General features: G+C 40.5%; 3 protein-coding genes across 4 annotated transcripts; all 3 read right to left on the bottom strand.

Moving 5' to 3' along the window:
- Nucleotides 1-8,820, bottom strand: egln3 (egl-9 family hypoxia-inducible factor 3). 2 transcript variants are annotated; one of them, XM_069662165.1, is made up of 5 exons: nt 8,309-8,820; nt 2,937-3,056; nt 2,050-2,186; nt 1,119-1,192; nt 1-608 (listed from the first exon to the last, which is right to left on the bottom strand). In XM_069662165.1, exons 1-5 carry the CDS (start codon nt 8,666-8,668, stop codon nt 574-576), a joined length of 726 nt encoding a protein of 241 aa, XP_069518266.1. In that variant the 5' UTR covers nt 8,669-8,820; the 3' UTR covers nt 1-573. The 2 variants fall into 2 exon arrangements, with proteins under 2 accessions (XP_069518266.1, XP_069518265.1); XM_069662164.1 differs by lacking the exon at nt 1-608 and having other exon boundaries at nt 879-1,192.
- Nucleotides 8,821-16,384: 7,564 nt separating this feature from the next.
- sptssa (serine palmitoyltransferase, small subunit A) lies at nt 16,385-18,813 on the bottom strand. The gene is made up of 2 exons (XM_069661099.1): nt 18,644-18,813; nt 16,385-17,163 (listed from the first exon to the last, which is right to left on the bottom strand). Exons 1-2 carry the CDS (start codon nt 18,744-18,746, stop codon nt 17,060-17,062), a joined length of 207 nt encoding a protein of 68 aa, XP_069517200.1. The 5' UTR covers nt 18,747-18,813; the 3' UTR covers nt 16,385-17,059.
- Nucleotides 18,814-19,270: 457 nt separating this feature from the next.
- Nucleotides 19,271-22,645, bottom strand: eapp (e2f-associated phosphoprotein). The gene is made up of 6 exons (XM_069662206.1): nt 22,507-22,645; nt 21,647-21,828; nt 21,315-21,431; nt 21,082-21,196; nt 20,856-20,972; nt 19,271-20,467 (listed from the first exon to the last, which is right to left on the bottom strand). The coding sequence occupies exons 1-6, from the start codon at nt 22,584-22,586 to the stop codon at nt 20,173-20,175; spliced, it is 906 nt and encodes a 301-aa protein (XP_069518307.1). The 5' UTR covers nt 22,587-22,645; the 3' UTR covers nt 19,271-20,172.
- Between the last annotated feature and the right edge of the window lie 330 nt (nt 22,646-22,975).

Here is a 22,975-nt window from a genome sequence, read left to right as displayed (position 1 = left end):
TGTATCATGTACATATAGTGCCAGCACACATCGGTCAGTGAATATTTAGACTTCATTAACCAGAGTTAACATTTATACCATTTCTTTACTGTTCCTCTATGACTGAACACAAACACTCCCATGTGCATACATCTTATTCCAAAGATGTATAAAGACGTGAAACATGCTGCAGCATGAAATATATTCATCACAGTTTCTTTCTGTCTGTAAACCTCAATGACAGTCTGCCTTCCCCCGCCTTCTCTGAAGGCGAAGCTTAAAGGTGCAGTCCGCTCTTTACGTCGTCCCAGCAGGGCTCTTGGGTACCAATCAGCAGAGAGTTATGAACTAACATGTTGCGGGAAAAGTCCAGAGCAGCTGCAGGTCACCTGAACGCATCATTCATGAGGTTACAGCGGTGCAGAGAGGTGCTTCTTTCCAGCCCCGACAGCGACCAAAGCGATCAGAGAACGCAGAAAACGCCCTTAAGAATGAGTTTTTCCTTTTCTTTCAGCTTTGAGAGTCAGGAGGAGTGGTGCCGTCCTCTCCTGCAGATCAGCGAATCAAACACCAGGTGATGATGCTTCCTCACAATCAGCTGGAGCTGCTGCCTTGCTGCAAAGTTGAGGCTGAAACACAGAACACAAGAACAAAAGTGTCAAATTAAAGTCTTCAGCATTTTTAATAAACAAATCTTATGAGCTGATCTAAACCAACACCGCACACATGTATCTACTGTGTGTGTATCAAAGCCTTGTATATCTATTCCCTCTGTGCTAAAGAAAAGCTCTCTCCAAAAAATGTAAGTATTTGAACATATAAAGGTATAGAATAAAATATGAATGCACGCATGTATGTTTAAAAGTCAGTATGTATGAAAACATGATTGACTTTATTAATGTATGTATGAATAAATGTATAAAATAGAAAGGAAAACTTAACTCTCTATAGAAAACATTTTATGTTGATCCTGTATTTTCTTGTTTCCAAGAAAAGTGTTTTATTGTGATTAGCTGCCCTTTTAATCCAGTGTGTGTGTGTGTGCGTGTGTGTGTGTGTGTGTGTGTGTGCGTGCGTGTGTGTGTGCGTGCGTGTGTGTGCATGTGTGTGTGAGAGAGAGAGAGAGAGAGAGTTTTTACCTGTCAGGTCTCTGAAGCGCCTCTTCGCCTCGGCTCGCTCCTCAGAGTCAAAATACCAAACTGTGATGCCGTACCTGAAACAGACATGTCACTGATGTTTAACACCGATGACAAACACTATAGTCTTGCTTTCTCTTCTTAATCACCAACAACAATAAACAAATAAAACAAGTTAGGAAATATAAAAAGGAATAAAAAACAGACAAATAAGTATATTTAAAAAATGTGGCACAATAAAAAGAAACAATAGAAATATAAAATGTTGAAATTTAAAGACTTATAACAAACTACAAAATACATAACATTAATCCTATTTAATTATTTGAACATTAATTACTTAATTTATTTCTATATATATTTATTTTATGTGTTTCTATTTCTTCTGTATGGACAGAACAAAAACACTAAGAAGAAGAGTAAGGAAAAATAAAAGAATACACATTAAGAAGAGTATATAAAAATAAACAAAAATGTATTATTACAATTAAAAAATATAAGTTAACATATGAAATTAAATTAAAAACAAATGTAAAAAAATATACTAATTTCATTCACTCTAGATGGTGTTATTCTTCCTTTATCTTTTTCTGTTAATCATCCCTCTTTACATTTCCACATTTAATTTCCTTTTTTTATGGCAACCTTGTGACTCCATAGATTTTGAAGCACACAATTAAAATGAGAAAAGTTGGGACAAGAGAGACGTGTCAATAAAGATCACGTTGGCATCGACTAAAGAGGCTCTTATGAATGTTTTAACACATTCTCACCAGCAGATGGCGCCAGTCATCTGTGGATAAAGAGAGCCTGTCCTCAGAGTTTGCTTTGATTGAGTAATGATTCGATAAATGATTCAGCAAGCAGAGAGCGAGATGTGGTGAGTCTTTTAAAGTGTTAAGTGGGAACAGAAACAGGCAGACAGGTAGTTTACCTGGTGGCGTAGGAGGGCTGCACCTCATGCGGGTTCCTGCGGTCGGACCAGAAGAAGAGCAGCCTGTCGAACAGCGGCTTGATGTCGGCCACGTAGGATTTACCCTTTGGGAAGATCCGGAGAATCCCGCCGTGCTCCTGATGAATGACAAGAACACACAGATCAGCTGATGGTAACACTGCATCACTGAAGGATAATTCTGGTAGTTCTAATAGCTGCAAAAGGTTTTGGAATTGCTCTAGCAGATTGCTTCAGAGCCAGCCCCTAAACAGGCTGTAATGGCTGGGACATCCCAAACTCCATTGACAAAAACAGCAATTTGATTTCACTCAACACATGAGTTGCTGGTCCACGGCTCCCTCGTTTGGTTGGTTTGTTTTTTTTTAATGTGCATTTTAGATGTTTTAAATCTGAACTAACTGTTTAAAACACCAAAGTTACAGAAAAACACCAACACAATAATTGATCCATGCTGCAGTAGACCAGAAACTCCTGTGTTCTGTAAAGTTAAATCACTGTTTTTATGAATGGAGTCTGGTGTGTCTGCAGAGAGCGATGTAACGTCTGTGTGTGGTTAAAACAATCATCTTCCTCTGTAACAGAAAGGTCTATCTCTGTAGGGATCCTTTCTGTCATGTTGTCACACACTTAGAATAACACTAAGAAGAATCTGAGCCTGTCCTTTTAGTGGACAGACTTTGACCGGGCGAATTTGCTATGAAAGATGAGTTTTTAGCCATTAAAGCCAGTTATGAATCACAGACAAAGACGGGCTCTGACGCTCTGTCAATGAAAAATATTCTAGTCCTAAATAGTATAAAAGGTCAGACGTTAAAAGGAGAAGACAGATAGTGAATTCTGTAATGAGCAGAGGTCCCTGAACGCACCTTAGCGTTCCAGTTCTTGTTGAGGTAGTAGATGCAGGTGATGCAGCGTCCGTCGAAGTTCGGGTTGTCCACGTGTTTGACGTAACCCGCCCCATTTCCTGGGTAACACGCCACCATCGCCTGAAGACACAAAACCAGTCAGATGCTGAAGATCAGTTATGTTAACAGACGTGATTACAGAATGCACTTCCTCTGTGTGTGTGTGTGTGTGTGTGTATGTGTGTGTGTGTGTGTGTGTGCGTGTGAGGCAGTGTTATTTGCTAATATTTCTTGAGTACATCAGGGGTGTGTGCTGTGGTTGTGTGTCCACGGCTTCAGCTGCACGTACACAATGTGCAGGGTGTAAAGTCTTGTGTAATCTCTGAGTGTAGCCCCGCCCACTACCTGCTGTCACTCCCAAAATGATTGACGGGTCTTCTAACACCTCTCCCTAACATAAATGATGCATAAATAAACTCAAACTTATGTAAACGTACGTATTTGTTTAAAACTCACAACGAAATGACGTAGGACAATCGTGAATGACGTCAAACCTGCGGTGAGGAGGAGCAGGCAATTCATGCATGATTGTTTACACCTTGGTACTGACGTGTACACACACACACGCACGCACACGCACACACACCCCCATCATCCTGTATCAGAGTTGCTACATGGTGAAAATAAGTGGAGGAACACAGGAGGGCCGGACGGAGAGGAAACGATACAGCGTGGGGAAAAAAAGCATCAAAACAAAAACGCCTCCGAGAGCTGTTTTGAATTGAACTGTATCTTATCTTTCTAGTAAAGAGAAAAGGGGAGAGACGGGGGAGAGACGGGGGAGGGAGGGTGATGTCTGGGCTGTGGTTTGGCAGGTTTCCAGCCTGCTGACGGTTTAATGGCAGAGCTACGTGTGGAGCGTGAGACTGCAGGCTGCCTGCAGCAAACAGGACTGTTTGGTTTCATGTGCTTCAGAACAAGCAAAATGACACAGGATATTTACGCCAATTATAATATGTGACAGTTTGACAGATATGAAAGCATGATTGTGATATATAATTTACAATACTCACTATTATTTAAACCCAAATGATGAGACTTTTTCGCATCTTTTAGTTGAACGTTTTCTGCAGTTGACATGAACATGCACCGCTCGTTCACGGCTAAAGTTTATCTGTCCTGAAAATAAAAAGATGAGGTCATCACTTTGCCTATAAAAACGTACATTTTCCACGTTGAAAAAAATGTCTTGTTTTTGTTCGGCTAACAGTCAAAACATGAGGTCATCTTTTCCGCTGACGCTGATCTCGTAAATTATCTCAGCTGCCTCCGAAAAATCAACAAATAGAACTATCAGTGGAGAAAAACAATATGTGAGTTGATTCTCTGCACATTTTAACTTTAAAATGACTCTGACTCGTTCGTTGTTAAAAGCAGAATCATGTTTCCTGAGGCTCAGCTGCTGCTCTCTCTGATTTCTCTGATGTTGGTTTAGATGCTTCAGCTCAAAACAACGTTCATGTGACTTCAAACAGTCATCTGATTTAAATGATTTAATGTCCTGCTTAAAAACTCTTTGTTACAGGTAAATCATCTGACTGAGGGAGGCAATTATACGAGTTTGTTGTGGTGCAGAACTGAACGTCCAAATCTGAGTCAACCTGCAGAATACTGAGTCCGGCACGGCCATTCAGTTAAACCTTTCATAGTGTTGTGTGGTTACGGGGAAATTATTACAACATACATTTAACATGTGAGTAGTCACCGGGACATCTTCGAAGCGGGCATTTTACTGTTAAATATACATTTTGCAGCTTTCTGGGGCTGGAAATCAGCCACTCTGAAGAACTGTTGGTATCTATTCAGGTTCGTCACTTTGTCTGAATATATAAATATTATTGGATTAAGTATTTCCTGGTTTACAGAGAAACATTTTCCGGTTCTTGTGCCGCTGCTCGTGTTTAGAGCTCTCTGAACTTTTAGGAGCCCTGAGGGAAAATAAACTTCTTTAAATGTTTTACAATAAACAAAAGTAAGGATTCATTAAAGTATTTTCTTGTATTGATTAAAAAGAATCTAATTTGTTACTTAATCCGCACAAATAGTTAAAGTTTCAGACGTTTAACTGCACTTTAAGAAACACCAAGGACGAAAGTTTCACTTCCTTCTGTTTATTTTCCTGAAGCGTCTCCAGACACCTATACGTGTGTGCGTGTGTGTGTGTGTGTGTGTGTGTGTGTGTGTGTGTGCGTGTGTGTGCGTGTGTGTGCGTGTGAGTGCGTGTGTGCTCCTTCTGTAGCTGGGTTGGCCTGTTTTCTTAAGAAGTCCCATCTGATAACAAAGACAGACGCAAGAGATGAGGGTTCACTGTAACCTTCGCACGTGCAGACGGGGCGGACATGCTGGAAGTGTGTGTGTGTGTGTGTGTGTGTGCGTGTGTGTGTGTGTGTGTGTGTGTGTGTGCGCGCGTGTGTGTGTGTGTGTGTGTGTGTGTGTGTGAGTGGGAGGAGGAGAGTGAGGATACCGTAAATCAGTGGGTGTGTGTACGTGTGTGAGTGAGGGAGTGAATAATTGAGTGCCTGTGTGTGTACGTGAGAAAGTCCACTGCTACATGAAAAGGAGTGTTTGTTCCCTCACTAATGATTGGTTTCCTTTCCGTTGTTGTTTATGTCATCGCCGTGTCAGAGTTATCAGAGTTATATGGCGTCAAATATAACGAAAGGTAAATAAAGCAGGTGTAAAGAATAACAAGTGTAAAGAGATCTTTGGCTCAGGCAGGAAAAAGGCTGTTACAGTAATCCAGGCGTGGTGAGATTAAAGCGTGTTTTGAAATATTTCTGAGACGATAAAAACATTATCGTTGTGTGCTGCTAAAAACTGACATTTCTGTCAAACTAGACCCTAAGATTATTTGCAACAGGCTTGATATGATCCAATAGGGAACCAGCAGATGGCAGTACCTGATTGGTCATGTGATGTGACCCAATTAGAAACTCTTAACATCAGACAGGTTGTTTAGAGAACGCATCATGCCATGATCCGTGGATCTAACGAGCATGGGACACCATGTTGATACTGTGCCCTAGAGGCAGCTTCTATAAGGAAAATACAATTGGACCCCAAACTGACCCCTGGGGCACACCACATGTACCACAAGTAAGAGCAGAGACATAAACAGAAATACAGAAAGGTAAGTGAGATTTAAACCAACCTAAAGCTGTACCAGATACCCCCACCCAGTGCCCCAGTCTGTCCAACAGGATGTCCAGATCAACAAGAGAAAGTACAGAGTGTAAAGCAGCTAGTGCAGCAACAGTAAGTGTGAGTACAGAGTGTTCCGATAAGTGAGAGAGGCAGTGAGTGTAGCAAGTGTAAGGAGTAGTGAGCATAGCAAGTAAGGAGAGTAGCAAGTGTAAAGAGCATAAAGAGTTGCAAGTATACAGAGAAGCAACTGTATTAGTAAGTGTAAAGACTAGCAAAAGTAGAGGAAGTTGAGATAAATGAGAAGTAATGAGTGTAGCAACTGTATAGAGTAGCAAGTGCAAAGACTAGCAAGTACACAGAGTAGCACGTACACAGAGTAGCACGTACACAGAGTAGCAAGAGTAGCACGTGTAGATGGTAGCAATAGAAGCTAGAGCAGAGTTTAGAAAGTAAACAAAGTTAAAATAAGTGCGAGAGGCGGAGAGAGTGTAAAGGCTAACGCGTGAAGCGAGCGTAGTTCGATGCATGAGCTAACTGATTTTAGCTCATGCATCGAACTGGACAAGCAAAACTGGAAATGGCCGACCCCATTAGCCAAGCGGTCATGTAAAGGGTTCTGCTCCTGGTGCTAAAGCAGAGTTTGCTTCTCTTCTTCTGAAGATGATCGATGTCGTTGACCTGTTGCTGTCTATATTTCAGTCACATAATGCTGATGACTGTGTTAGCGGTGTTAGCTATGGTCTTCTGTTTCAGCACGGGAACTATCTCATGGACTAAATTAAACTACAATTCCTCTGAAAACTAAACAATAAGCAGCAACAAAACATCTTCTGGGAAGAAAACGTGCAGAGGACACCCAGATGACCTGAACTGGCCCAGTACATTTCCTGTCCTTCCTGTCCTGGAGCGTGTTCTGGTTTCTGAAGCCTTGGCTCAGGGCCCAGAGTGGGTCCCTGGACTGCTGCCAAAAAACCTACACAATTCAAAGGGTAAATATGTAGGGACACCGCAATGACACCTCGTTTCAACGTGATTCTGTTTGAAACAGGTCGAGCAAAAAGGAAAGCGGCTGTGTCTTTGTGACCACAAACTGACCTGAATTCAGAATCACACTTTGTTTTCCAGCTGAGCTCTTTGATTTTAAAGGCAGAAAACACATCGAGCACAACAACAGAGTCCTTTGATCAGGCTTCACTTCACGATGCTCTAACACCACGCGATTATTTGACAACGTCTGACTTAAATCCTCTCAAGCGTTACGTGTCAGCCAGCCTGATAAAATCACAGGTTTAATATCATCAGGAGTATTAGTCTTCAAGTTCAATGACGTGAACGTTGTCCACAACCAATAGGAGCGCTCTCTGCAGAACCAGACAGGAAGCAGCAAATTGTGTAGTAAACATGGAGGGGACTCTGGGGAGGGCTGAGAGTTGGAGTATTTTCACAATTCATCTTTTACTCCATAAAAAAATCTAAAATATTCTGAAAAAGCTAAAACCAACTCCGAGAGCCTAAAGTGACATCTTCAATTAACTTCCACGACCAACTAAAACCAAAAGACGCTTTCTGCCATGAATGACAAAGAAAAGCAGCAGATACTCACATTTAAGAACCAACAATTGTTTCCCTTTTTCTGCTTGAGAAATAACCAAAACTGATTTTCAAAATAGTTGTTTATATTTTTTTCAATCATGTCTTAGTTAAGGCTCTAACCCCAACTCTTAAATGCTGGACTGTATCTCTAGTTTCAGATTAGATGATATTTTCTGTTATGGGGTTGTAATCTGCTGCTCGAGAGAGATGTCCAGTCCTTAACTGAATACTACTTTTAATCTCAGCGCACCAGAATCATTTAACAAAATAAAGTACCTGCTTATAATCAATAGTTTAGAAATGTTTCTTATTTTACATTTAATTATTCTGATCTTCAGAAGCATGTCCCCTTTACTGAAAGTCATGTGTTGGTTTGTTGTGGTCTTGCTTCTTCTCTGTCCTTTTTTTTAATTGTTTTTGTGATTAACTCATTTTGACACTTTTTCTTCTGTATAAATTAAAGTTGAGTGAATGAATGTTTCTGCATTCTGTTTGTTCTGTGTCCTTTTAACACTTCACATTATCGTTGCTCTTCTATGTGTGGATTTCCAGACTTGAACTTGACCCAGATTCCTCTCCCAGCCTGACTCTCTTACCTTGGATCTCTCACGGATCGTCTTCCCTCCGAGCCGGCTCGCGCACACGGAGATCAGCTTATCGATGACGTTGAGCAGGAAATTGATCGCCTCGCAGCCGCGCTCCGTGCCGCTCACCCAGGCGATCTTATCCCCACGGATGCTCCTCCGGTGGATGCCCGGCACGGAGCCTGCCAGCCGGCCGTCCTGCAGCGCTCCGGAGCGGTGCATCTCCTTCACCTGATCCAGCACCGCTCCCCCGGCCAGGTCCCCGAGCAGTCCGTCCACATGGCAGAACCCGTGGTCCAGAAGGGCAGGGACCACCCGCTCCAGCGCCAGACGCTCCAATTCCGAGTCCGGCACGAGCTCGATTAAAGGCATTTTATCAGTCTGAAAAGTGACACAGGAGGATACTTCTTACTCCGCAGGATAACTGTGGCTTTAAAAGATAAAGTTGGTTTTATTTTAAGTTTTAAAGATTTTAAAGAAACTCTGAGTCCGAGTCGCTGTCGGGGTTTGATTGACAGCTGAACTCTCAGGATGAGGGTTTCAATAAACTGATCCTGCGTGTCATCGAGTTCTTATCTAGGCTGAAGCGCTGCCAAGTCACCAAGTGTGCATATAAACTACTTCCGGTGGTCTATTTCAAATTAAAAGCCTTATAGCCTGACATCGCTGTCTACAGACGCACATAATGAACAGAATACAGATAAGCAAACAGCAGTTTGCTGGTTTAATGAGAACTTTAAACTCAGAATTCTGTCTTTGTTGGCAGAAAAAAATATAGAAAGTTTTTGATAAAAGTATAAATTAAGCATCTACTGCAAAAAATGAAAAGAAAAGAAAACAACAGGATTTCAGGTTTCAGGATGTTTGACCAAAAATATTAAATTTTAAAAACATCCTTATTGTACTACTGATAAATAAGCAGTTAGCTGATAACACATAATGTGTGGATGTATTGCTCTTTATATATTACTGTTAATAGATTACATCTTAAAGTTATATCTCAGTTTCCAGCCAATATATGAACTAAACACATAAAACAATAATTTAATTTAAAAAATGATTATGAAAATAACTGCTATAATTTTGCTAATTTTCTTTGATGAAAAAATAAGAAACAATCCAACTTCAGAGTACATCAGCAACATTGGAAAGTCAAGCTTTTTATTTTGAAGGTTTACTTTTCGACTTCCGGTCCTACTGTGGTTTCTTTACAGTGAAGACTGAGTGAAAGAGTGCGTGAGAGAGCAGTGCGACGTGCTGGATGTGATGTCCACTGTGAGAGGAGGAGGAGGAGGAGGAGGAGGAGGAAGATTTCCTCTTCTGTTCTTTTCTAACTCACATTATTATGTCACGTAGTGTTAATACATATGTCAAGAATATTAGATCTACTTCCGGGGAAATGTAGTAATGTGATCAAATATTTCAGTACATAAACTACACTTTTAAACACAGCAACATAAACTGTTCAGGCGGAAAATATTCGACCTGTTTTTCGTTCAAGTTCAACATAAAGTTTAATGTCAAACTGTAAACAAAGTCAAACAAGCAGACGTCCCTCCGGGCTGACACGTGCCCGCGCACTGGGCGTGCCCGCCGCCATTGACGACTCCACGAGCCGCATGTAGCCCTCGCGCTCCCTCCCTCCTGCACGCGAGGAAGTAAACCGAGAATGTGAAGCTGACCACGCGCCAGAAACAGACTGAGCAGCTGATAGGAGCAGCCAGCATGCTCACAACAATAATAATAATAATAATAAACAGAACTATATCACCATATATTGCACAGCGCTGGAATGTGTAGGCCTACTCAACTTGAGTATTCTTCTTTCATGCTTCTTTCTACTCCGACTCCGATACTTACACTCCCACAGAGAGATGTTGAACATTTTCCTGCACGACTAAACATATTTGATATTTGAGATAAACTTAGACTTTGTTTACACTGAGTGAAATATTCTTATCAAAGCTGCAAAATTACATCAAAAAAGAATAAAACCACGGCCTGGATGAATACTTGATTCTGATTGGCTGCAGGGTGTTCATTAATTCCTTATATTGGACACCTTCTGATTCTTTCCAGTGTTCATTGTTACAAATTAAGCGGGCGACATAGGGTCAGCCTGTTTACCAAAAAGTGTGATAAGGGACACAGTTAAAGTGTTTACATTTTATATATAAGTCATAAACTCCATAATGTACTAATGCTGTAGGTCAGTTTGTGTTTTTCATTATCGCTTCTTTAGTACATTTATAGAAGCTTATTTAGGCAGCACTTTGTACTGTTTAAGGTGATCGATGATAATTTTACTTATGGATTCATCTTTCATAAAAAGTCCTTTACGCAGCTGTAACGCCAAACGATCTTTGGTTTACACACGATGTAACACACATGAATTTGCTGCCTTTTTTCCAGTTCAGTAAACATATTTTTAAAGATCAAAACATCTTCAGAGCTTCTGATTTTTTACCATTTCAGATACTTTAACAAGAGATACATAAGTTAGTATATCTTCTCAGCCTGTGTTTAGGTTTTAACACGTATCAGTTTTATTGTCAGATACTCTCTGCAGCACACTAACTGATGCCCTGCTGCATTCAAGGACATCTGGAAAAGAAACCACCCTGGATCTAATTACAAAATTCTCAGTAAGCAAAGTGTTCATGAGTCATTATGTGGATGAAGCCGGAGCGGACGTGTCACATCGCGTCCCGTCACAACCTTCATCTGTGAGGAATGTGTGAATACGTGACGTTCCCCAGCTGCCAGCTTCCTGCCGCTGGAGGAGAACAAGACGTGCCAGCTTCACCACAACGCCGGGACTTAATCAGCACGGTGACACCCACCAACGCCCCGATCAATCAGGATCAGATCTACACTGGTTTCAGTGCAAACAGGGCACAAACACAGACGACACAGAGCAGAAGGTCACAGAGAGTCCGCGAGGATGGGCGCCGTCTATGACCCTGTGACCTTTAACATACAGTTCACACAGCTGGAAAAATGTTTCATTAAAGTTTTAGTTTCCCAAAGGAACCTCCTCATGGCAATAACAGCATGGCCGATGGTACTGTCTCAAATCAGGACCTGGTATCAACTGAATCCTTTCTCCGTCTACAAAGTCTGTGTGTTAAAAGTTTCCATGAGTACCCGCTGTCAGACAGCCGGACAACGCGACTACTTTCTCCTGTAGCTCAGCGTAACTTCAAGCAGGAAGACTCTACCTCTCTCACTCGCTCTCTGATCAGCTGATCATTATTATTTACTCTGCACCTCCAGTCCACCCATCAGTGTCCAGGTTCAACTCTTCAGAAGTCCACTCCTCATCACATCCTGCATCCATCCATCCATCCTGGAAAACGACGAGTTGCAAGTTAATTTATAGAGAGGGAAACAAAAGGAGCACGACTCTTTAAAATCACCACAGAGGTGCATTCACTCCTCTCTCACAGTCTCAACTAATATGAACGTTACAAAGGGTTAAAAATGCAGCTCTCAAGTAAAGCACAACATTTCAAGAGCTGTGAAAACTACAAACTCCAAGCTAGTCCGACACAGTAGTTCGCCTCGTGAGAAGTCGTTTGTGATTCATTCATTGGAGCAAATGTCTGACGGCTTGGCGTAGAAATCAGAGGACATTCAGGGAAATGTGGGAACACTGTATGTACAGTGTGTCTGCTGTGTGTTTCTGGACCTCAGGCGATGGCGGTTCAAACTCCAGACAGCAGCTCGTTGTGCGTACGTGAGAAGAGCTTCATCGTCTGAGTTAACCAGTAACCAGAGCTGAGTTTCCTCTCTGATCGGCTGCCAGAGACAGAAGGGGAGACGGACTCCTCTGCAGAGGGCGTGCGCGCTGTAATCTGAGGAATCACGCCTGAGGTTTACTTCACAGGTAAGAGTAATAAAAGAGCTGCAGATGCTGATTAATGACCTTAATGTGATGACACACAGTTCTAGAGAAGAAGACGCTGACTCACAGCTTTCTTATTGGTTCCTAAAATATCCTGCCATGGCAGCAGTGTGTGGTTATAATGGTGCTTTGTTTGGTTAACTTAGTGACACATATATCACATTAAAAGTGATTAACAATGTTGTGCAAAAATACGTACACCTGTTGATATACTTTGCTTCAGTTTTTTCTGATATTACAGGCATGGATTTATTGACATATGTCACCTTTAACCTTTATGTTATTATATTCAAACAGGACGGCACAAAACTATTTTAATAAAGTTATTTTTAAATTCAACATATCTTTAAAAGTTTTTCTTTTATGATTGTTTTATTTCTCTCATTAACTTGTCCCTGAGGTATTTTATAACCCAATGACTGCTCAGGATTTTGCCCTTATTTTGCATTTATTGACAAAGTTTAAGAAAAGCTTTTCAAACCTGGCTGAGGTCATACGACGCCGCTGCCAGATTCAGCCAACAGGAGAAGGCCTGGAGAGGGTTTAACCAATAGAAGAGCTGATTCATCGCTGACTAGCCGAGAAGAGAAGCGGGAACTAAAGACAACAGGCTTTATACTGAATAGTAAAAAAAATCATTGACAAAAAGTGTGAAATAATAATGTCATGGTAGTCTGAGGAGGCTTTGCCAGCTGTGAACACCTCCTCCTCCTCCTGAGAAATATTGAGTCAAGAACAAAAACGGATGTTACTTTAATATTCCACATTTGATTTATCCTGTAAACCAGCTGCTTTTAAGATTTAGAGACAATATTGATGGAAAGTGTGCAACAAACTGAAACTATCGTTTGTTTTATGAATGCCTATTAACAGCATTATTTTGGTTAGATAGAGAATTTTTAAATATATTTTTATGGTAAGAATGATATTAATTGCAAAAGTAGGTTTACTTTGAAGCTCTTTATTCTAAGTTTAAATGCAAGTTTGAAATAAACACTAAATTGAAAGACTACAAGGACTTGAAAATAATAAAACATTGGAAATTGTGAAAATATGAAAAGCTTTAAATCACGTTTAATTGCTATGTACTTTTCCTTTGTTGTCTTTAGTCTTTGTTGACATGTATTAAAGGGGCTTTGTCTAGGCGTATATATTAAAATAACGGTTTAATAAAGTTTTATTTTTTTTTAAAAAAGACTTGACAGAACTTGACAATAGACGAGGATCGATTTACTGGATAAAATAAACTGTTTGACGGTATAAAATTAATATGTTGATGGTTAAGATGATTTACAAGCAGTGGGTGTTTAAGAAAGTGAATAACGATCTGAGCAATCTGCCCTTCTAGCAATGACTAGCCCACATTATAACAGCAAGACTTTAAAGGGGAATATATTAAACTACGAACCCATGTGAAGGCAGGACGAACTTCTCAGAACTCACGTCGATATATTCCGTGTTTGTAGGAACGAAAACCAGCCAACATTTCTTTCTTCATCGCTGTCCGTCTGGAGTTGTGCCAAGCAGTCTGTGGCTCGGGGCTGCCCCCTGCTGGCCATGGCAGAGCGTCGCGCCTCAGTCCTTCGTAGCACTGAGAGAAATTGGTCCCTAACAGCACAAAATACAGAAAGCAGGCATGACATTACGGCTCGGACTAATAACTTGATTTGAGATAATTATTTGCTACTTGTTACGGTCAGAGCCTCAGCCTGCTACAGAGCACAAATAAATAACTACATACATTCCTCGGTCAGTGTTAATGTTTAGTTTTTACGTTTTGTTTTTTTCCTGCTACGATACTACCTAGCTCGGGATAAAAATAATAATAATAATGATAATTAGCAACAAAATAAAATGTATATAGCACCTTTAAAAACAAGGGTTTACAAAGTGCTTTGACAACAAAGCAGAGCAAACTGCAAAACCCAAAAGGCAACAGGAGAACCCAGGGATACGCTGTGTGGTAATCTGAAAATTCTCAAACTAATTTTCATTTAATTCGTACAAACCAGCTGCAAAGTGTGCCTTAAACTGATCATAACTCATACCCTTCATGATATGTTTTATTCTACCCGATTTGCTGTCATTTATAACCCTTTTTCTGATACAGAGACCGACAGTTTCTATTCCTTCTTGGTTGTCCTGCAAGAAAACATGGAGCAAAATTCGAAATCAACATAACTAGCTTTTTTTTAAAGGTTTTTTTCTTATATAAAACCTTCAGACAAGCAGTGACACAGATTCTGGTTTGTTTCTGAGCGGATCAGAGCGACAAAACGTGGAAACACCCCCATCTAGTGTTTAATGATAGTAATTACAAGGGAAACAAAAAAATCCTGGATTCATTGCATGCTGTATTACAATTTAATTAATCTGAAATTAAGAATTTATTTATAATGTATTTAATTATTTACAAGAACAGAAACTTTACTAATGTCTTATAAGTCTTTTATGGACAAAGAAACTACAGCAGATTTAAATATAAGCAATGAAATGATGTGATGTTTGTGCCATGAATTAATAATATGCCCAGACTAAAATAGGCTTACAAGACACTAATATTTAGAAAAAGACCATAAATTAAAAACAATATTTCAGAGATGTGCTTAGATTTACTGAGATGTGATTGGTTGGAACATGACAAATCAAAAAGACAAAGAGTACACCTGAAAGTTAAAACAAACTATTCTCTCTTAGTGTAATATCCCTTTAATGATTGCAGTTTATAGAGAGGTATTTAGCATCAGAAGCTAACAAAAACCACAAATATTTTATTCTGTACGCCATCATATCCGACTACAAAACTTTACAAATATGTGTACAAGATTATCTACAAAAATGAGAAAAATACAGATTTTTGCAGGAATAAGAATCACAAGTTTCTAAGGGATAGTAGGTGGTGCACATATAATAAAATACGATTCATTAAATGGAGTCTCTTGGATATTTATCATTTCTGTGCAAAGAGGAATCTGTGAATGTTTCCTGCTGTACAGTTTAAACAAAGAGGAGTTTTAAAAGGGCTATTGTGTCATTTCTAACCTGTTTACCATCAATCGTCATCACACTGAAGTCTGCGTCCAACGCTAAGACTCTCTCATGAACTGTAACTCAATCTGTGGTCTTGTCACTATAACAAAAGCGTTTGCAGCTGCCACACATACACAGGTAACAGGAGACGTGCTGAAGTCCAACTTCAAGAGTCATTAAAGCTGCAGCTGGATGTTTAAACATGTCTGTTAAAGGAAAACTTTCTTTTATGCTCAGTTCTCTGCTTCCTTTGAAGTCTGAATTTAAAGAGTAAATTTACCATAAACCAGTCAATAGGAAGGCTCCTCATAATGTCACCTTCTTTAGAGTTATCAGAGTTTAAGGCTCCGTTCAGACCAAAACCGAAGCTTGTTCATTTGTGTTTGTTAAACACAACCTGCAAACAGCTGAACTTCAAGATACACGAGAGAGCCAGAGCCTTTTTCAGCTGCCTGTCCATCTGTCCAACTGAGTGGCAGTTTCACTGTATTAGCAAGTCATGTCAAGAGAATCTCAATGCTCAGAGGCTTTACGACAGCGTCAGAAGAATTTCTCTCACAAGTTAAAAACAAATTAGAAGGAATTCATGACTTTGTGTGAAAAACAGCTGAAAGAATTCGCTTCACTTTTGGTCTGAACACCTCGAGAGAATCTGATATCTGACCTGTGTTGGTTCAGCTTTAGAAATAAGAAAAACTTGCAGGGCCTGTATTTAAAACAGGAAGTCCTGGCACACTCCGTCAGCTGCAGGCGTCTGACAACAACACACATTGCTGCAGGTGCTGCATGACTGGAGTGTTTTTTAAGCAATAACAATAACTATGCAACAGATCTGAGCTGAGAATGATGACGACTAGAGTATAACACTGCTTCAGCCTATGCTTTCAGCATCATTTACCTGCACGTACTATTCCCTGATGAAAGCCTTGTTATATGGTTGAAAGTGCTCCTCAAAGCTAAGTAAGTGGACCTTGTGCTTAGCGGGATAAACCACAAATATGTGAATGAATCTCCGCTCGATGATTCAACTAGTTTAGGAATGTTTATTAAATACTTTTATACTGTACAGTAAGTTTGTGACGATGATGTCGCAGCAAGTGTTTAAGAACAGGGATTATGATGTGAAACTGCAAAAGAAACTGCACTTTAAGTTGTGGTTGACATATTTTATCACAGACTACCTTTATGTTAAAATAAAAGTTTTAAAAATAATGAAAAAAAAAGGTGAAAATGGCGGAACATTCCCACTCTGAATATCAGGCCTCTTTCGGAGAACTTCACCTGCTCTAACATTTTACTGGGCTCATAAAAACGAGTACAATCAGCCCGGTGGTCCCTGACCCTGAATAAAACTCTAAGACAACAATGGTTTGATAACATCATGAATTAAAAATAAAACAGTCCAATCAGTCCACACAACCAGACATCCATATAATTTACACTTTTCCAAAACAGTATGGTGCGCTTGATTCAAGGAGATAAAAACAAAGCACATGGAAGTTAATCAAGCACAACCTCTTCTAAGGCGCCGCCTCCGAGGCGAACATGGTTCACAATCCCAAATATTTCAGTGACGGAGAAACAGTCCGAGGGAAACACATCGTCCATCGTGAAGCTCCAGCACGACGCTCACAGCTTTGACCTTTGGTGTAGAATCAGCTTTGGAAGAAACAAGGAGAGGAGCTCTGCCTCTACACGGTTGGAAAATATCCCCACATCAAGCCCAAGAGGGGGCAGACACACAGACAGGCCGGGAGACAGATAGCTGCATGGATGGACCAAAAGCCAGAGACAGACAGGACCTGTAGACAGGCAGTGTCACGTTGTCATTGGACGACCTCAAAGTAGTGCAGGATGGCCATGATGTGCTGCGGCATGAAGACGTAGCCGGTATAGACGGCCATGCCGGCCACAGAGATCAGCAGGGAGTCTGAAGGAGACGTTAAGGACGAACTTCTGACAGAGATATTTCTGCAGGGGCTGGAGAGACTTTAAAATACTGTCAACATTCATACATTTGTTAGGACTGAGCTTTGAACCAGTTACACGTCCTGATCGTGTGCCTGACATTGATGTGAGTATGCTTTGATTTGCATACAAGTGGTAAGGCCCTGGATTGATTATCACAAACAAACTAATCCAGTAGGGCAGCAACTTCTGTTCTGTGAGGTAAAATTAATATTTCTGTCAGTGTAGTTTGGTGTCTTTGAAGAGAACAATGTAATGGCTCTTTCTGGTAAATTAAAGCGTATTACTCTTTAACAAAAGGGCTTTCCCTGCAGAGATCCTTTCTGTAATTAACGGGAATTAGAATAAAATTATTCTTATAACAACTAAATCTATTTCAGTCTTAAAAATATTGCAAATACCCGACAGACTCTCATCACAGCTAAGTAGAGCCTAACGTTTTTGTTCAAATTTTGTAGCCTGATTATCAGAAAAAAACAGTATTCAAGTCTTAATGAAAATCAAGTTTGTCTTTTAAATTAATGAAGCTGCAATTAACAAATACACTGGGTGATCCCTGTTGGAATTAACATTTGATGGGGACCAGCACTCAGGCTGATAACGAGCAGAGCAGCAAAGACACAGCCTCTGACTTCTGCACACAAACACACCTGACCCTGGGGGGAAACGACACACGCTGAGGGTGACACCAACTGTCGGAAGGCGATACATCATGCACATAATGTGATACTGACTGCCTAATGCTCTGCCACAGATCAAAGTACAGCCATAACACCATACAACACGATACACTTTAATTATTAACCACCAATCCTTCCCTACACATGAATCAGACCTTACAGAACTGAGTTTTACTGTGAGCAGAGCTGGATCCAAGTTGAGCTTCAGATATATATTACGAAAGAATACTAAAACATGTGATGTACCTATTGGGAGTCGCCAGACTTTCGGTTGTGAAGCTCCCTGAAGCTAGCTTTGCCTCGACGCCGCCCGGAGTCAACCATATGTTGAACTCGAAACGGTACCACGTACCGGTAAACGCAGGTACATTGTGGAACAAAAACTGACCCATTTCAAACAATAGAGGTGTCCCTCTTATTCGGCACTCATTTTACAGTATAAACTTTTTTCAGCTTGATTGAAACTACCTGTAACACCTACAACTTCATACGCGTTGACAACTGGCGAACACAACAAATCATTGGAATTTAAATAAAAGTAATACCGAGTATTACATTTTAAGCAAGCCGAATTTGGCGCAAACCCATATACATTTATAAAATACATTCACTGATATTCACAACACAACTTACATGCCTAGTCGATTAGGAATGTAAGCGTTATGTAGCCGGGCAGAAGCTAGGTTAGCTCTTTTGGCGTTCTAGCTAAAGTTAGCTCATTAGCTCGCTAGTTCGGAAGTTATTTCACACGGAAAAGGATACTGAACACCGTCCTCTCCCAGGGCTCCAGCATGTACAGCGCCGTCACCAGAAGATATTGGTAGTAAAACCAGGATAACTGCTTCCAACAGTCACCCAGAGCCATGATTCTAACTTCACAAACGGCAACTTATTTTTTATTTCCGAATCCTAGCAGTTTTTTTCTTCCTACGTGATTTCTGGTGACGTATGACGTTTTGGCATAGGGTGCTCATTTTTAGCCAATCACAACTCCGTGTTCGAGCCCCGGGCTGTGACGTACACCAGGGAGTTCCAACATCCTGATTTCAAAATAAAGTACACATTGAGCCTGAAAACACTTCTATGTGTTTCATTGACGGCTGCAAATAAAATAAAATAATTGGTAATCATCCTATTTTGTACATAATTCGCTGTCTTCATTTACGTCTTGGTAATGTTTACTTTTCAGACTTTCAGGGCTTATTCCCTTTGTCATATTTTAATTTCCTGTCCTGTTTGCACACATATGCTGTCATTTGTTTTGACTCATGGGATATCCTGCTAAAAAAATACTCTCTAAAGCATCCTATGTATATGATAGACAGAAAAATGTCAATTAAATGATAATCTTGTGTTTAACAAATTGTAGTGATGTGTTTATTTAAAACTGTGAAATATCCCTTTCTGTACACATCTATGTAAACATTCAATGATTGCTTTGTAAGTCCCTGTAATGTAGTTGTAAGCAGGTTTAAGGACATGTTCAAGTGTTTATTAAAGTTCAGTATTTGTAAACAATTACAACTTTTTCTTTAAAGACACATTTCATAATATGGCAACCTTGTTTTTGAATGTTTATACATCAGCCTGGACTGATTGGCGTCCACAGAAAGAGTTGCAGTTGTAGAAAAATACATGAATAGACACTTTTATCTGCTTAAAACTACATTACAGTGTGTACAGTGTACAACTAGAGCCCGTGGGACTTTTGAGACAAAGAATTACAATAATTTCAGAGCAGACAAATTTACCAATTACAGAAATGGCTGCCCTATTTTTATTCTTTGTTTTTATCCGATAAATGTGTTTTTATGATGATAAATGCCAAAAATAAGTATCACTCAGTATATCCCGAATTTCCCCTCTGGGGATCAATAAAGAATGATCTCATCTTATCCCTGCCCTGCTTCTGGAATTCTTAAATGTTAATATCAGCCTCAAAATCCTCTTCAGCATGCAGTCCAAATGCAGCTCTGATGACCATCGCAGCTGCTACAAGCAGATTTCAGTCAAATTCCAGTTTTTGTAAGATATTTAAAAGATGTCAAAGATAGACAGCACGCTGCTGACCTCCCACTTCATCCAGAATGTTCGTCTCCTCATCACACGTGAGATGACCAGCCAGGTGATTGACTTGGAGTGTTTATGAGCTGATTCTGGCAGATGGACCGATGCACTCAGAGTGACCACAGCCGGATTCTTCCCTCTCAGCCAGGAAGACGCTGATTGTGCTGTGAAGTGAAGAGTCGGAGACAAACCCATGAAATCAAACATCTCTCCGCCGTTGTGTCTCAGCAGTGGCTGGCCAGGATGTTGAAGAAGTGGTAGACTTCATCTTTATCGAACACGGCCACCTCAGTGGAGCACTCGGAGCACTGAACAGGGTGATAAACCTCATCAGCATCCATCCCCGCCGGCGTCGGGTCGGCTCCCCGGTCCGCTGGTGTTTCTGTCTTCTGTCCCCGCCTCCTCTTCCTGTTCCTTGGTTTCCTGTCCGGCTGGGTTTGGTAGCGTAAGGCCTCGTCTCTCTTCACCGTGCAGTTCATGACAAACATGGCTCGATACTGCGTCCTGTACTTCTCATGCCTGAGTGGACCAAACCAATATGTAATTTTGGTTAAAAATAACAACAATAGTTGTAAACATGTAAATATTTCATCAGTGAAATACACAGGTAATGTCATCAGAGAAGCTCTTGTGCTGACTCATTATTTGATCAAACATTTAGTCTAAAATAAAATAAATGACTGAAACATTCAGTTAAACAAATCCTCAGATTGGAGATAAATCAATAAAATATTTCACAGATAAAAGTGATGTAAATGATTCATTAATTAGCAAAATGATATCTTTAAAGTCGGAAAATGGCAGACTCTAAAAATCATTAAATAGAATACATATTAACCAAAACACAAGATTTTTCAGGAGGACAGCACGGAGTGTAAAATAGACTCTTCCTGTTGTGCAGTCTCACCTCTGACAGTCCAGGCAGAGCGTCGTCATGCAGGCAGGACAGTTGAGGACTGCGTCGCTGCTGGGTAAACCCTGAGGCTGCGATCGAGACGCTGCTGACGGTCGTTTCCTGCTATACCTGCACAGGAAGACGAGACGCTGATTGACTACAAAATAAATCTACTTCTGACTGCGGGGCTTTGTCTGGATGTTTTATAGAATCTGGGTAACTCTTCTTTGTGTCTCACCTTCTCCTCCTGGCATCCACCCAAGCCTGGTCCCTGTCGTCCTCATCGGGGTCGTACAGCAGCTCGTCATTGGTCAGCACGGTCCGCTGTCTCCGCCTCCGGCCTGTGGAGCTGCCTACAGAGGAAAGCAAAAGATTGAACGAAATTAAGCAAGTTTTGAATTTCTCTGATGATCCTAATTATTTAAGTGGTGACAGGACTGGCTGCAAACAGCAGAGAACAGTAATGCTTACTTGGAGTGTCCTCTTCCTCCTCCTCTGAGTCAAAGTACACCTCATCGTACATGCAAGTGTTAGGAAGTCCAGGACCTCCACCACCTCCTTCACCTCCTCCCTGTCCTCCTGTGTTTTCTGTGGGAGAAAAAAATCAGGATTAATCAGGAGGATTTCACACAAAGGGCCTGTCTCACAGAGCACCATTAGTTGGTTAACCATCTAACTGTGTGATTTATCTCAGCTTTTCAGTCCCACAGGTTTTGTTCAGGCGTAACTCATGACAAAAAATGTTTCTAACGCCTCCTCTGGGGAATTGTGGTGTATTTGTGGTAACTGCAGGTGTGTGTTACCTGCTATTGATGGTCCCCAGGTTCCCTCCATGGTCTTGATGGTGGAGCTGAGCTCTGCCTCCATCTCCTTCTCAAACTCATCCCCGCTGGACGACTCGCTCTCCCCCGTCAGATACTCTCTGATCAACTTCTTCTTCTGCTCCGGAGTCCCATTCAACAGCACGTCCAGCTCATCCTCCGAGCTGAAACACAGCGAGAGACTCGTTAACATTTTGCTTCACTTTGTCCTAAAATTCTTCAGACAACAAGTTAAGTTCAAAAACATATCAAGACCTGATTCCCTCCAATCTCTGTCGACTCATAAAATAACTTGAAATGTGTCAAGTTAGCTTTTAAAAGTTCTTAAGCTGAATCCTGTTTATTTTGGCCATCCACATGTAGTCATTCGTGCTTCCTGGTTACATTTTAAATAGAATTTAAAAAATGATTTTTGGCTCTAAAAAGTACAAATATAACTTTGTAGCGCTTCTTTTTGGGTGTAAAGTTCTACATATATAATATACTGTACATTTCATAGTGTCAATTAAGGCCTACATACTGCCGAGTTATTTTAATGTACACAAAATTTGAGGGAGATGTTTTTGTCCTGTCCATTCATATTATCTGAATGTCCTGTGAGAAATGACTACAGATTAATACAGGGCAGAAACAACATTAGCGCTTAAATAGACACTCACAGGTTATACTTCTGCTTTCATTTATAAAACTTAAACACCATTTCATAAAATGAACGTTTAGAGAAGAATATTAAATCAGCCTGTTCCACTTTGTTTACATGTTAGCATTCAGCTAGCTGCACGTTAGCCTCATGGTGCTAAAGCTACACATCCAGTAAAGCTAGCTGTTTCATATTTCACTACCTGCTCTCAGCTCGCTCCTCGTCGCTCGGCTCCTCGATCTCATACGAGTCAAACTCCGGCGATTTGTTCAGTTTGTTCATCTTAACTGTGTGATAAAGTACAAGTGTAACAGCATGAGAGGCTAGCAACGAGTACTTCCGCTTTTCTTCTTCTTCGTCTTCAGTTTGAAGAAACGGAAGTAGGGATATATCGAAAGGGTACACAAGCGCCATCTACTGTTTGGAGGATGCAGCAAGCCAACATACTCAATAGAATTTTTCTATTGATGAATAAAAATCGTATTTATACAGTCTATGATAAAAATACAAATAGAAATATAGTTAAAAGAAGAAATCAAGTAAACAGCAGAACTCCAACAGTCAAGAAACCTGAATAAAATATATGAAATAATACACATGTTAAAAAAAGTGTTATAATATATCTATTTCAAAGTGTAAATAAAAACTAAAAAATATGTTTTAAATTTAAA

The sequence above is a fragment of the Semicossyphus pulcher genome, unplaced genomic scaffold (genome assembly GCF_022749685.1).
Source record: "Semicossyphus pulcher isolate SPU_LCO1_2020_fin unplaced genomic scaffold, fSemPul1.0.p SCAF_14, whole genome shotgun sequence".
NCBI lineage: Eukaryota > Metazoa > Chordata > Actinopteri > Labriformes > Labridae > Semicossyphus > Semicossyphus pulcher.
This window is presented reverse-complemented; position numbering and strand designations above follow the sequence as displayed.

Bases quoted from the DNA above. Each gene is read 5' to 3' on its own strand.
- eapp (XM_069662206.1), bottom strand. From the start codon at position 22,586: ATGAACAAACTGAACAAATCGCCGGAGTTTGACTCGTATGAGATCGAG. The intron at 21,829-22,506 runs GTAGTGAAATAT...GCTGTGTTTCAG, and splicing joins GAGGAGCGAGCTGAGAGCAG to CTCGGAGGATGAGCTGGACG. The intron at 20,973-21,081 runs GTGAGACACAAA...CTTCCTGTGCAG, and splicing joins GTGGATGCCAGGAGGAGAAG to GTATAGCAGGAAACGACCGT.
- sptssa (XM_069661099.1), bottom strand. From the start codon at position 18,746: ATGGCTCTGGGTGACTGTTGGAAGCAGTTATCCTGGTTTTACTACCAA. The intron at 17,164-18,643 runs GTATCCTTTTCC...CGTCTCCTTCAG, and splicing joins CTGGGAGAGGACGGTGTTCA to ACTCCCTGCTGATCTCTGTG.
- egln3 (XM_069662164.1), bottom strand. From the start codon at position 8,668: ATGCCTTTAATCGAGCTCGTGCCGGACTCGGAATTGGAGCGTCTGGCG. The intron at 3,057-8,308 runs GTAAGAGAGTCA...TTGTGTCTTCAG, and splicing joins CGATCCGTGAGAGATCCAAG to GCGATGGTGGCGTGTTACCC. The intron at 2,187-2,936 runs GTGCGTTCAGGG...GTCATTCATCAG, and splicing joins ACAAGAACTGGAACGCTAAG to GAGCACGGCGGGATTCTCCG.